General features: G+C 44.5%; 1 protein-coding gene across 1 annotated transcript; it reads left to right on the forward strand.

The window, feature by feature from the left end:
• Positions 1-504: 504 nt before the first annotated feature.
• LOC144935812 (tribbles homolog 2-like) lies at positions 505-6,783 on the forward strand. Its single transcript, XM_078862588.1, has 3 exons — positions 505-899; positions 3,577-3,869; positions 5,351-6,783. Exons 1-3 carry the CDS (start codon positions 633-635, stop codon positions 5,898-5,900), a joined length of 1,110 nt encoding a protein of 369 aa, XP_078718714.1. The 5' UTR covers positions 505-632; the 3' UTR covers positions 5,901-6,783.
• The last annotated feature ends 7,613 nt before the right edge of the window (positions 6,784-14,396 follow it).

A 14,396-nucleotide genomic window follows, 5' to 3' on the forward strand; every position in this document is an offset into this window, starting at 1 on the left:
AAGGGAGGCAGCAGCAGCTCAGCCTCGCTGCGTGTGGTGGGGATGGGAGTCGCAGCTGATTGTGTTTGTTGTTGTTAAGTCGCGAAGTTAAGAGACTTGGTTTCGTGGTAAACATCGTTCGGTTTTTGTGCTTGGATAACGCCGTGCAACCGTAGTGCAATTCCTCGCAAACGTCACCTGGCTTAACTTATTAAGAAAACCTCGACTTTCGGAGTGGCGTTTAAGTTAAAAGGAAGCCTTAGAAAATAGAAACGTAGGATACAAAAGACAAGGCACACGGTGTAAGCTCATGCCACGTGCCTTCGTTTGGTCCAAGCAGTTTGGAGCTCGCTCCTGTTGCGGACGCAATTAATGCGCAATTAAAGTCGCGGGCTGATGCACGGGCCGTGTTTGACCTGCGGGGGGTCGTGAAGGTCAACTCGACGATTACTTCACCACGTTGGGTCATTGGGGGGTGGGGGGCAGGGTAGGAGCGCTGGCGTGGCGAAACCACCCAGCCGCAGATTGACAAGTTGTTGTTGAGAGGGGGCGGGGAGGGCTCTTTTGGTGGCCAGGGACATCACACGGAGCGCAGATAGACACGGGGACCGGTCGAGACGACGCCGCATTTCCTTCAGAGCCATCCGTCCCCGATGGAAGAGACTCAGACTCGTCCAACGGAGGAGCTCCGTCGTCTCCAGGAGGTCCGGCCGACTTCGCTGCTCGGCAAGAGGGCCCATACAAGCTGCGGCCAGACCCCTCGGCACCACCCCGAGCGAGAGGGCCTCCCGCCGGCTTTGGCCGTGAAGCCACGGGGACACTGCCCGGCCAGAGTGGGCGAGTACCTGCTGGTGGCCCCGCTCGACGTGGGAGGCTACAGAGCGGTGCACGAAGCCACGGGGAAGGAGTTCATCTGCAAGGTGGGTTGTGGGTTTGAGAGATGCGTGGATGGTGGTGGGGAGCTACAGGTGGGTTGTGGGTTTGAGGAGAGATGCGTGGATGGTGGTGGGGAGCTACAGGTGGGTTGTGGGTTGTGGGTTTGAGAGAGGAGAGATGCGTGGATGGTGGTGGGGAGCTACAGGTGGGTTGTGGGTTTGAGGAGAGATGCGTGGATGGTGGTGGGGAGACACTGATTCCTACTGGGGTTGAGACGTGGCTGGGACGCTTTAAAGGACACGCATTGTGTGGTGCTTTTTATTTAATCAAAAACGTCTGTGAAAAGCTGAGTTCAAGTGCTGAGCCCGGGTGGATTTCGCATCTTGGTGATAATAGAAGAATTATTTAGGTCATGAGCTGATTTCACGTATTTATTATGGTATGCACTATGACTTTATCCGGTTATAGATTGTATCCCCTGTTCTTTTCAACTTCAATTCTTGACTTCCTTTACAATGCAACAATGATTTGTGATTCAGTGCTGGGCAGGTTAAGGGAGTTTCCACGTTGATGATTGGAACCAGCAATAAAATATTTACCCTTGATGGCCACGATCTGTTTTGATGCCTGGTGACTTTTGTACTGAACGACTTGGAAAAAAAAACCCCACGTTGTAAACACTCCATGAAATCGCCACCACCACCATCATCAGCCTTAATGTATTCACTGCTGTATGAATATCTCCCCCGCGCTCTTGTCAGCTCACAACAACCTCGTGATGCAACAAAACTGCAACACGTCCGCCTAAAACTATTTGGTGCTGCTGCTGCTGCTGCGTTGTTAGTGGGTGTCTCAGCATCTCGCATAACAACACACTCCAAACACATTCGTCAATAGCACTGCCTTACACAGGAAAACAAATACATAATACTGTAGGCAACATTTCGTCCAATGCCTCTTCCTCAAAGCAAATCGATGTAATACATTTGATTCTTGCACACAAGCTGATTTAATCGCTTCGTATTTGAGACAGGGTGGGGGGGGGAGTCGTTTCGGGCGTGTTGATTTGGCTCCACTCCCACGTTAATATCGACCACCGGCTATTGCCAATGTTGCCTGCCCAAGCCCAATTACTTTCTTATCAGCCATGGACTTGTGTAACGTTTGTAACTTATGTATGTTATCTGATCCATTGTGTTGTTGTTCCTCCTCTTGAGACGAACGTGCATATTTTGCCACGAAAAAAATCCGTGGCACAAAAATGTACACGTGAATTATACTGTTAAGGAAGCAATAATTACCCGTCTTTGTTTACTCTTTAACTCGAGTAAAAAATATTGGAAGTTTTGTAGGATTTTTATACCTTGCAAATATATTGCTTCATTCTCTGAAATAACCCTGCAGCATTCTTAGTATTGAAGTAATTATGGGAAAGAATAATCGTGAGTGCAGTACTGTACGGAACTTTATTCATATATCTGCGGTTATACGAAAACATGGGACTCAGATGGTCCAAGTGGACACGATAATGTAAAACTATTGACGCCCTCACTAACGCAGACAATATTGCAACAGGGTTACGCGACTCACGGAATGGGCGAGGCAACACACGGGGCCAGTTCTGTAAAGCGAATCAACAAAGTCTGCGTTGCACTGCAGAGCGTGTACTCGACCTAGCCGACCACAATGTAGTCGGGTTTTTCTCGAACAGAAACTATAGTATTATATTACAGCTGCATACATTTTCACCCTGTGAGGAGAGGGGGTAGACATTTGACAGTGGGTAGTTAGGTAGGCGGAGTGCAGAGTTTCGTCAGGATCTAATTGATTCAGCCTAGACAATATATTTATACGAGTGCGTGTTTATAATTTGTTGTGTCGATTGGTGGTATACACGATAAATGATTTGGAAGAGGGGTGATCGGTATATCCTTCAACCAGAAATACCCTTGACTCAAGACTCATTTTCAAGTCTCACTTGAGTTGTTTAGCTGTGGCCGAAACGTCGTGAGAATTATTTTATTATGTTTTATTTTTATTATTTTATTATTTCCCTTCTACGTGACTTTACCGAAAGAACCAAGAAGATGAATGCCTGCAGTCACGAAAGCTTTAAATCGAAAAATTGTTTAGCTATTTCTTAATTTGATATTATTGATGACAATCATTTAAATGGTTGTGAAAATGAAAATAAGTTAGTAGGAGTTTTTTTTATTTAAAAGCAACACCACTCAGTCTCAAGTTTAATATCCAAGAGGCGCAATGTTTTACTACTTACTGTTTTATTGATGATGAAAATAACGAGTGATGATGATGGCGAGAATTGATAGTGCACATCAGCGATCAATTAAGTGCGTTTGAGGCATGGATTGGTATATCTCATCGATATATCCTCAATTCACTGCCTTCCTGAAAAAGTTTTAAAACTCATTGAGGCTTTCGTTGATACTTGCTTGACATTATTAGTATCATCAAAATGATGATCATGACATTGCTGGTGTTAGTGACAATAGTGACTATAGTAATGATGATGTTGATGACATTGATGGTAATCACGAAAATGATGATCGTGAAAACAAGAACAACCATGGTGATGATCGTGACTGTTGAGATGATCGTGATCATAATCACAATAATGGCGATGATTGTGCCGATGGAGGTGTTCGCGTCAACAATAACACCGATTACGATGTCACTCCCCGTGGCCTGTGTCTTGTGCAGGTGGTGGAAGCAGCCCGCTGGCCGACGCTGCTAGAGGCGTACCGCCGCGTGTGTCCGCACGAGCTCGTGTCCTCGCCCGTGGAGCTGCTCGTGGGCTCCCGGCGCGCGTACGCGCTCCACGCGCACGCGCACAGCGACGCGCACGCGCTGGTGCGGGAACGGGGCCGCCTGCCGGAGCCCGAGGCGGCACGACTCTTCCGCCACATGGCGGAGGCGGTGGCGTGCTGTCACGAGCAGGGCCTGGTGCTCCGTGACCTCAAGCTGCGTCGCTTCGTCTTCAGGGACCCCGAAAGGTGTGTGTGTGTGCGCGCACTCACGCCTGGGTAGATGCAGCAGGGCAGGTGGCACGGCTGGATTAACTATGGGATGCATTTGGGGTTTCAAGTTTCAAGTTGGTTGTGTTTAACCAGGTGTGGAACTCTCAAGGGAGACGAGGAAAGTTTCTGGGTCTCCGATATGACAAGAGCAGCAATGCCAAGACAAATACACAGAATGAAAGGAATATAAATCAGAGCAAAACAACCAAATAGAATTCAAATGCTTCAAATCTGCTCCCAATTAGTGAATTAGACTCAATTAATGTTGCTGTTTAAGCAGTTAATTTTCCTTTAAATGCTTGGAGATAAGTGGTCTACCAACGAACCAGACAATATCCCGGATACCAAATATGATGATGGTGGTGAATACATGTAGTTAATGTTTACAGCAATTTGCGTTTTTTTCTGTTCTCGTTGTTACAATACCTAGGGAGGATGGGACCATGTCATGTGTGCTCATGCCATGTGCTGTGAGTCATGTGTACAAGGGTCAAAGTTTCTTGGCTTTTGGAAAGCGAGTTGGAGTGAGGGCAGTTTGCCTGGCAGGTTGTCTAGACAGTGCATGCCAAAGCCGCCATATATCCATTTGGCCCACCCAAATTAATTTTCCTTAGCAGTATGTTACTGCTCTGGTTGTCCACCCGAACAACTGCGCTACTACGCCCCCCTAATCCTCGATGAGCTGGAGCTGGGCCCGCTACGTAAGGGGGCACAGGGCTGGAGATAGTGCAACGCTTCTGGTCCTTTACCCCGTATGCTTCTTGCTAAGCTCAATAATGTTGGTAATTTCTGACTTTGACTAAACACCTTTGATCGTGGACAAATTGCGAAAATTACAGCTTTAGCTGTAATTTGACACGTTCACTTACATAGGCGCATTCGTAGCCCAGAGGCACTACGTTACGCACACACCCTTGTTCTCAGTTTGAAATAATACCTTGAAATTATTAAAACATTAAAATAAAACGTGAACTCACGCGCTCATTTGCAAACATGACTCATTACTTGAACGCGTGCTTGTTATTGATCGCAGAAACTTGGGGGAAATGTTGAAATCAACGTGTAATAGGTTAAAACCTCTAAAAAGTTACGGACAGTGTTAAAGTTGTCCAAACCCATTTTTAATACTCTATATTTGTTTTGAGTAAACTGTAGTGTAAAGTTGAGCTTCTATAAGGGCTTTATCCTATTAAAACTAGGCAAAGTGATCAGAGGATTGACCAAAATTTGGCAATACAAACCAGAGCAAACAAGACTATTGACAAATATTCAAACGCTTATTGCCTCGAATACTACCCATCGATTTCCACACTGCTATTTCAGTACTTCCAGACAAACCCCACATTGCAATCCATTACATATTCAACACGTATTTATGATTTTCCCTAACTTATTTCTACAACAGTGGAGCATTTGCAGAACAATGAAAGTTGCAATAATCGATGTCCCCGCTGCAGGACGGAGCTGGTGCTGGACGGGCTGGAGGACGCGCTGCTGCTGCAGGGCACGGACGACTCCCTGACCGACCGTCGCGCGTGCCCGGCTTACGTGAGCCCCGAGTTGCTGCGGTCGTCGCCGTCCGCATCCGCCGGCGCTCCCCGGCCCGTGCCGTACTCTGGCCGTGCCGCCGACGTGTGGGGGCTGGGTGTCGCGCTGTACGCCATGCTCGTGGGCCGCTACCCGTTCCACGACCCGGCACCCTCGGCCCTCTTCCGCAAGATCCGCCACGGCCGCTACGCGCTCCCCGAGTGGCTCTCACCGGCGGCACGCTGCCTCATCGGGGGCCTGCTGCGGCACGAGCCGTCCGAGAGGGCCACGGCGCGGGATGCCCTGCAGCACCCGTGGCTGAGAGTTGGCGACGCAGGCTCAGACACGGACACCGCCACAAACTCCAGAACTATGTCCGCGAACCCGAGTGTGAATGCAGGCTGTGCGCGGGCAAGGAACGACGACCAGACGGTGCCTGATGTGGGGGTTGAAGAGGCTGGCGACTTGTTCTTTAGCTGAATTAATGGAATGTTTGTTTGTCCAGCAAAGCCTGAGTCTCAGGATACTTATTCAGGAAGGTCCTGGATTGTGACGTATGGCCAGTTCTAGACTGAGTACTGTTACGTGTGGGACTAAACCAAAGTACCGTGATAAAACCCACACGCATAACAAGGCATGACACTCAGTCTGTATATAAACGTCGGAAACTCATTTGTGGACTGCCATTTAGCACGTTTGGATGGATGTCTTGCACACAAGTCTGCATGCATCTCCAAGCTGCCAACTTCTGTCATCGCGCTGTGTGTGCATATGCGGTATACGATACGTGATATGACTTGGCATCCGGAGGCACTAAGCATTAAGCACTGTCTTCAAAACCTCTGGAATTGACAGTCAAACCAAGTGCGCTCAAGGAGGCAGACAGCATCCCATTTTGCATTATATATAGAACGCCGCTCACCCTCCCATGGAGGGTTCATTGCACAGCGATATTACGCAAACTTGCAGAATGTGATCTGGTGTCTGAAACGGACCATGGCTGTAACAGTTCCGAGGGTGAGGTTGTTTTTACTTGTTTTTATAGCAGCAGGGTTTGGAAGAGGCAATATTACGACGTGCCCATGTTTGAAATACATGTGTATCAGCTTTTTATCGCCATGTTATTTGCTTTGTCGACGTGTGTATGTTGAACTTCTTTCGCACTGTGCGTAGCCAATCGTACTGCACTTGACATGTGCGTTTTTAACGGTTCAGAGATTGGTTCTTAAATTCTTTATAAAATGTAAACTCAAATGGTGCAAGCAGTGTTGTTTACTACTTTGAATGGATTGTTTTATCCATTTTGCATTTATGTACAGGAATTGATTCTGTGTTTTATAATAAAACACGTTGACTCAAACGACTCGGTGGTATTGATGTGTAAAGTGAACTCAACATGCGCTGCAAGGCCCGTACATTTTGTCTACTTAGTAACACATATCCACGTTAAATAGGGTTGTTGCGTGAAGGCTGTGGTATATCAGCTCTTCTCAAGTATGAGAAGCATAAGAGTTAAAACGGGGTGGACCGGTAGTGCAATTGATAGCGCCCTTCTCAGTGAACCGGGCGATGTGAGTTCAATTCCCGACTGTGGATAATGTCGGTGGCGAGTGATATCTGAACAGATCCTGGGCATCTCCTTCACCAACACACACTGACCAGCATGGTCAAGTATGGTCAAACAACTGCCTTGATTAGTATGGCATGGGGAGGCCTTCATTGTCCCAACGGGCTTTACATTCACTATGTAAGACGATTTTTGTTCCTGGGTAGTAAGTGTTATTTCCTAATTTCTTATGCCTCAAAAGTATAGAAAATGGCTATTATTATCATTGAAAATAGGTCAATTTCAGAATATCAATGTTCTGGTCACAAAAGCAAAGTTTGTGGGGAATAATATCAATTTTCTGTACTTTTGAGGCATAAGCAATTAGGAAATAATACTTACTACCCAGGAACAAAAAATAATACAATTTGTTACACAGTGTTATTAACGGAGTGGATTATTAACTTTGACGTCAAAGCTTTCGTGACTGCAGGAATTCATTTTCTTTGGGTCTTTCGGTAAAGCCACGTAGATAGAAAAATTAATCAAAATAATAACAATATCACGACGTTTCGATCGCAACACAAGCAATCGTATGCACCTGATCGCTCGCAACACAAGCAATCGTCATCAGGTGAAGACGATTGCTTGTGTTGCGATCGAAACGTCGTGATATTTTTATTATTTTTTCTATCTACCGTGGCTTCACGAAAAGACCCAAAGAATATAATTAACTTTGGTTTTGTGTCCTGATCACAAAAGCAAAGTTTGTGGGGAATAATTATAGCCATGTTCTGTACTTTTGAGGCATAAGCAATTAGAAAATAATACTTACTACCCAGGAACATACCATGAAATGATTAAGCAAATATTTCGCACCCTAAATATCACATTGCACATATTGTTAAATTACAGGCAGTATGACATTTCATATCGTGATGAATGTAAGAATACATTTAAGAGTGAAATGCATTTACACATTAAATATATTTGCTCACTGGAAGGCCTTTATTTATGAAGGTCAAAGTACAATAATAAACATTTTCTCTTTAGCAATGGAGACCAGTAAAAATAGCTGCGTAAATGATTGTGTATTTCGTACTCAATTTTATTTAAATTACCGTATAATCCAACACGTCCACGTGGTATGTCTATGTGGTATGCATACAACTAGCAGTGCACCATCCTGTGTCAGAATAGACCTAGAAAATGTCAGCTATGACAGGTCACCGCGATAACAACACAACAACGACCGCCATTCACAATAAAGTGGCGGTGATGTCACCGTAGCACTTGTGCCAGGATAGATGTACATTGAGACCACGTGAAGTGGCTGCTGCATTCACGCCCAGTATACCATACCATTTATATAAACTGATGAAACGTTGTCATCGCATGTCAGTCAAATGAAAATAGAAATACTCAAAATAAGAATACATGTATTTATAATCAAGTGAAAATACAAATTAATTAATATTTTGGTTCTTATTTGTTTACCAGGCTTAAACCATTAAGTCGCTTCACTTGAGGACTCAGTTTAATCACAGGTGGGTTCCCAGATTTAGACCAAACATTTCATCTGTGCCAGCTCAGTACTCTTGACAATGCTAGCCACCCAGCCCATTAGTAATGTCTGTAACGTTTATTGCATGGTCTTTTAAACGGTAGCCGTTTGGGCAACAGCACTGGCAAAAACATTCATTTATATTGTGATTACATTTTACGGCAGTCGGCAAGATCTGGAAAATTTCATAAAATATTTTTTTCTCCTTTAAAAAAATACCGAAATACTGTAGACATTGCACCTATTAGACCAGGCAAAAAGAAGAGTTATTTTACCAGGTAAGGCCCAATGAACGATATAGCTCTTTTTCAGAAGCGACCTGGTCACAAATGACAGCTCAACGAAGTGGAAATTTAAAGAAGCCAAATACTCAAAAAATATGTTTCTAAAAGTGTACGGTTTTGAACCTGGTGATAAATCCACGTGACCACGAGGAGAGACATGAAAACTCCAAATATACAAGCTTCAGCGTCGGGATCGAACCCATGACCTGTATACTATGCGAGGCAGTCAACGTGATGACCATGAACCCAATAGGAACCAGGTTAACTGGGCTAGGCCTCTAGACTGAAGAGCAGTCATGTAGGGCAAGCCTCAATTTTGAGCTCCACGCTGTCTGGACAGAAGCCCCAATCCGTGTAATTAGACCCACTTTTGAGACAAATCAATTAGGGGTTTGTCATTGTGGGTCAGCTTTACACGCACTGCATGGCCTGTTCTGGAGACATGACCCCATTTCTCTGCGCTTCCCAAGGATGGGGATTTGCTTTGTGGCCAAACTACAGATCCCCATTAGCATGGTGGCTTTTCGTCTACCCATCTGCCCTGTGTGAAGTTTAATGGTTGGAATCTAATCTCCAGACGGGCATTGCCGAAATGTTGACTACCTTTAATATTAAATACTGCCTGAAAATTGAATCTTTTTTCAAGATGTTTCATGAAATTGCTTTATTTGATTAGTCGAGAAAATTAGGCAGTCTTCTTTATTTTATATAGGAGCTGCAATTGTATATTTCAGTTGTACAACAAAACTAAATATACAGAAGCGCATGAGGGCATGTCGAGCAATAGTAGTGACTTTTCTCGTGAACATTGGATGTCATCATGATTCACCATGATCTGCTGGATGAATGCGTACCCACGCTAACCCAATTTCTCATCGTGTAATGATGCTACAATCTTGGTCCTGTCCTTTCTGAGTTCATTGCTCCGTTAGAAAGAGACGTTATCGATTCGTGCTTATTGCCTGCTATGACACGGATCAAAAAAATGAAAGAAAATGGAACAAAAACTGAAGCACATAAATAAGCGTGGGAACGAAATGTGCTGAGAATTACTACGATGAAAAGAAGAACACATGGATCAGTAGAAACATGCATATTAGAGACATCCTATTGACTGTGAATTTCAATATCAATATATATAATTAGGCTTTGGTAGAACACATCCCTCGAAGGGATAAAGATCAATTAATCCGATTGGGGGTGGAATGGCAGCCAAAGTAGGAAACAAACTGGACAGGACGACTGTGGGATGTGATGATGGTTAAACTAACAACATTGAAATGCTCAGCATTAGACAAGTTGATAAGGTCTTTCGGTGTCAAACAAGCGGAACCGAATTCCATGCACCACCTTCCCATGCACACAAGCAGCTCACATTGGCGTCTATTATTGCGGTGCGATCGTGCTCAGCCCCAAGCATTAACGACCGCCGCCGGCAGACGACCCTGCAGATGATTTTGCAAGACCAAAGCGGCGTGGTGCCGACGTTCGTCAAGTCAAGCCCCGACTGTGTAGCGACATGTGTAAGATTAGGGATAACGAGCGGGTGCCGGATTAGCTACAGGGCGCGACAGCCGCAGTGAAATCCCCAAGTAGTCGACCCCCAAGCCCGGCACCACCAGACAAGCTCCATCACCCTCCCCCGCACGTGCAGTCACCAACACGCAGCAGGGCTGGCCCCAGGTGCGCTGTATCACCCGTGCATGATACAATTTCACTGCCACTGTGAAGCTAAATATGACCCTGCCTGCATGGCGAGATGTTAACTACCTCGCCTGGTATACAGGAGGTCGTGGGTTCGATCCCGACCCTGACGCCTGCTGCTGCTGCTGCTGTATATTTGGAGTTTGCGTGTCTCTCGCACCATGGTCGAATGGACTTTTCTCCGGGTCCTCTGGTTTTTCCCTCCACATTTAGAATCAACACGCGTTTTCTTGGTTCTTTCGGTAAAGTCACGTAGAAGGGAAATAATAAAATAGTAAAAATAAAACATAATAAAATAATTCTCACGACGTTTCGGCCACAACGCAAGCAGCCGTCCTCAGGTGAAGACCAGTCTGTCGGGGAGACCTGGTCTTCACCTGAGGACGGCTGCTTGCATTGTGGCCGAAACGTCGTGAGAATTATTTTATTATGTTTTATTTTTACTATTTTATTATTTCCCTTCTACGTGACTTTACTGAAAAAACTAAGAAGATGAATCCCTGCTTTAAATCGAAAATTAATCAACATGCGTTTTGAGTATATGGCTGCTATAAATGTACACATGATAAGCCACTTCCTTCAGCTATAATTTGTGGCCAGGTCGCTTCTGAAAAAGAGCAAAATAAAAAATGGTTTAGTTTATGGACAGATCATCCCATTATCTGCTTCAATGTGCTCGTGAAACGCACGTTTTACCCTTAATATGAATACGCAAGTTTTGTCGGGTTTTCTCTCGAGCTGTGTGATGTTTCACTCCACGTGCTGGGAGCTACTACAGAAAATCAATACAGGGTTCCCTCGATTCGTGCTGGGTTCGCTTTGTGCGAATTCGCGTATCTGGAACTCACCTATTTCTATCCAAAATTCGCTATACTGCATGTGGTTCACATTCACTCACGTGGGACAGCATTGTGCACTGAATGGGCTACTCAGCAGTCAGCTGGTGCGTATGAATGCGTTGCGGATGAGGTGACTGCAGCCCATGCTACGCGATTTCACTTTGTGCGCCCTTGTTTTGGAACACATCTACAGCATCAAGTGAGGGACACCTGTACGCTTCCCAACATTTCGTGCTAAACTTAGGACATCATCTTCTTGGTTCTTGCGGTAAAGTCACGTAGAAGGGAAGTAATAAAATAATTATTTTAAAATAATTATTGTATTACTTCCCCTACGTGACTTACCGAAAGAACCAAGAAGATGAATCCCTGCAGTCACGAAAGCTTTAAATCGAATATTAGGACATCATGTTGAACAAGGGGTCGTCCATAAATGACGTCACGCGATTGTGGACGATTTTTGACCCCCCCCCCCTTCGTCACACAGCGTCATAAAAAGTCAGACCCCCTCTCAAATATGACGTCACAAAGCCCACCCCCCCCCAAACCATATTTCCATTTTGAAAATAAAACATGCTTCAAATCGCTTTAAACTATTGTCATTGTAGTGCGTATTTAATGTGGCGCTGCACTCTGATGTTGTAGGAGAAAACATTTATTAAAAGTCTATTTAATTAAGTAGAACGTGTTTTCTATATTTATTTAAAGTTGCGCATTTTGATGTGACCTCACATTTCTCACCCCCCCCCCGTCACACATCGTCACAAATGTCTGACCCCCCCCCAGGTGCGTGACGTCATTTATGGACGGCCCCTAACACGCGGCACAACCCGGACACACATCGGAGATCTACGCTTTAGTATGCCGAGGCTTGTGTTAATATGTAACGGTTTACGTTAAATACAATACGACGTTATGGGACTACATTGGCAGCGATGAACGAGCACAAAGGGGGGAAATGTAAGACATGCTCGCCTGTCTCTAAATAGTGTAGTTTAACAGGATGCGAGACTGGACAATAACACAATGTCTACTCTTCACCTCCTGCCTAGATGCGTTCTCATCATGAATTCTCTGACTTCCTCTAGCTAAATGTTGTATAAACTTAAGTGCTCTTCAACGGCAAAAAGTCCACTCTCAGTAAAGACTCCAGTTAGAGTGTGTGCCTCCTAAACTCTGACATCGTACCGGTGAAGAAGTGTGTGAAGCCCTGGCGTTGTCGTTGATACCAGACACCCCTGTTACGCCCACTTATCTCAGCCGTGCAGGATTTCCCACCTCCATCTGTGCATCATCTCCCGTGTCCAACATTTCCTTACCCCAGGTGCGACCGAGACCTTAATTTGTGCCTTCATCATGTCCAGGCTCGACTGCTGCAACTCTCTTCTCAACAGCATCTCACAACTCCTAATTTACAAACTCTACATAATCCAATATACTGGTTGCCAGAATTCTCACCCAGATCCGTAAGCAAGGCCACTTCACACCACTATTCCAATCCCTTAATTCTAGATTTGAAGTTTTCGTGACTGCAAGGATTCATACTCTTTGTTTTTTTCCTCTTCACTTGATACAGTAAAATTTGCTGTGACGCTTCCACCTGAAGACGGAAGCTTGTGTTGCCTCCGAAACGTCGTGATTTAATTTATTTTAATTTTTTTACCTACGTGACTTTACCGAAAAAAACAAAGAGTATATTCCAATCCCCTTGAATTCCGCCTAATAAAATCCTGGATCACTCATCTTCGTCAAGATCCTCAATAGCCGATCCTCTAATTCTAGATTTGAAGCTTTCGTGACTGCAAGGATTCATATTCTTAGGTTTTTTCGGTAAAGTCACGTAGGTAAAACGTTAAAATTAATAAAAGTAAAATAAAATAAAAAGCACGACGTTTCGGAGGCAACGGAAGCTTGTGTTGCCTCCGAAACGTCGTGATTTTTATTTTATTTTACTTTTATTAATTTTAATGTTTTACCTACGTGACTTTACCGAAAAAACCTAAGAATATGAAGCCGAGCCTCTGCCCACCTCTCCAGACTGCTCCATGCAGCAGCGTCCATACCCTTATGTCGCCTCCTGCTATCCGCATCCCTCCTGCCCCTTTGGTCCCGTTATGCCGTTCTTTTTCCACGATTTTCCCAATATTTCCCATTCATTCTCTTCTTCAATTTCTCGTTCCTCTTTCTTTTTCACAAACATTATCTCGTTGACTGTGCTCCCCTTCCCGTGGCGTGCTATGGGTAAAGAGGTTGGTGGCTTACAGTAAAGTTGGCTGAACAACTGGAAAATAAAGAAAACAACTTGGACAGTTGTAGAATGCAGGTTGACATCAAAATAATGAAATAAAGAGGCCGCTGTCTGATTTTGGAAAACTGAACTTGGTAATGAAAACCAACGTATCAATATGCATAAGAAGAGAGTTTCCGATCAGTGCATAGTACCTGTTATAACATAAGGGTCACAAACATGAACAATTGACAAAGACAATTGAGAACAGACTGAGAAGTGCACACAGAAAGATGACGTGCTTCTATAACGCTTGAAATAAGACGAAGAGACTTAAAGAAGAACACTTGGATATGAGAACATACTCAAGTTAGAGATATCATACTGATTGTTTATAAAAGTTAGTTGGCTTGGGCAGAATCAATCGTCTGGTGTGTGAATTGCAAAGCGTAATTCACTTGATGGGTAGTCACAGAAAGCTGTACGGTCGGGGGTTCGGAAGGAATCGTGTTTGAGAACCACTTTCTTCATGGGACCTACTTTGCCAGTGTCAACATCTGACAGGTTTTCCCCGTTTTTCTGGCAAACAAAATAGGTGTTAAGATTTTGATCTAAAACTTTCGTGACTGCAGGGATTCATATTCTTGGTTCTTTCGGTAAAGTCACGTAGAAAGGATGATGATTGCTTGTGTTGCAGTCGATATGTCGTGAAATTTGTATTGTTTTTATATTTCTATTATTTTATTGTTTCCCTTCTACGTGACTTTACCGAAATAACCAAGAATAGGTGTTAAGATGTTAAAACACCAAAC

Source organism: Lampetra fluviatilis, chromosome 14, assembly GCF_964198595.1.
Source record: "Lampetra fluviatilis chromosome 14, kcLamFluv1.1, whole genome shotgun sequence".
NCBI classification, from domain to species: domain Eukaryota; kingdom Metazoa; phylum Chordata; class Hyperoartia; order Petromyzontiformes; family Petromyzontidae; genus Lampetra; species Lampetra fluviatilis.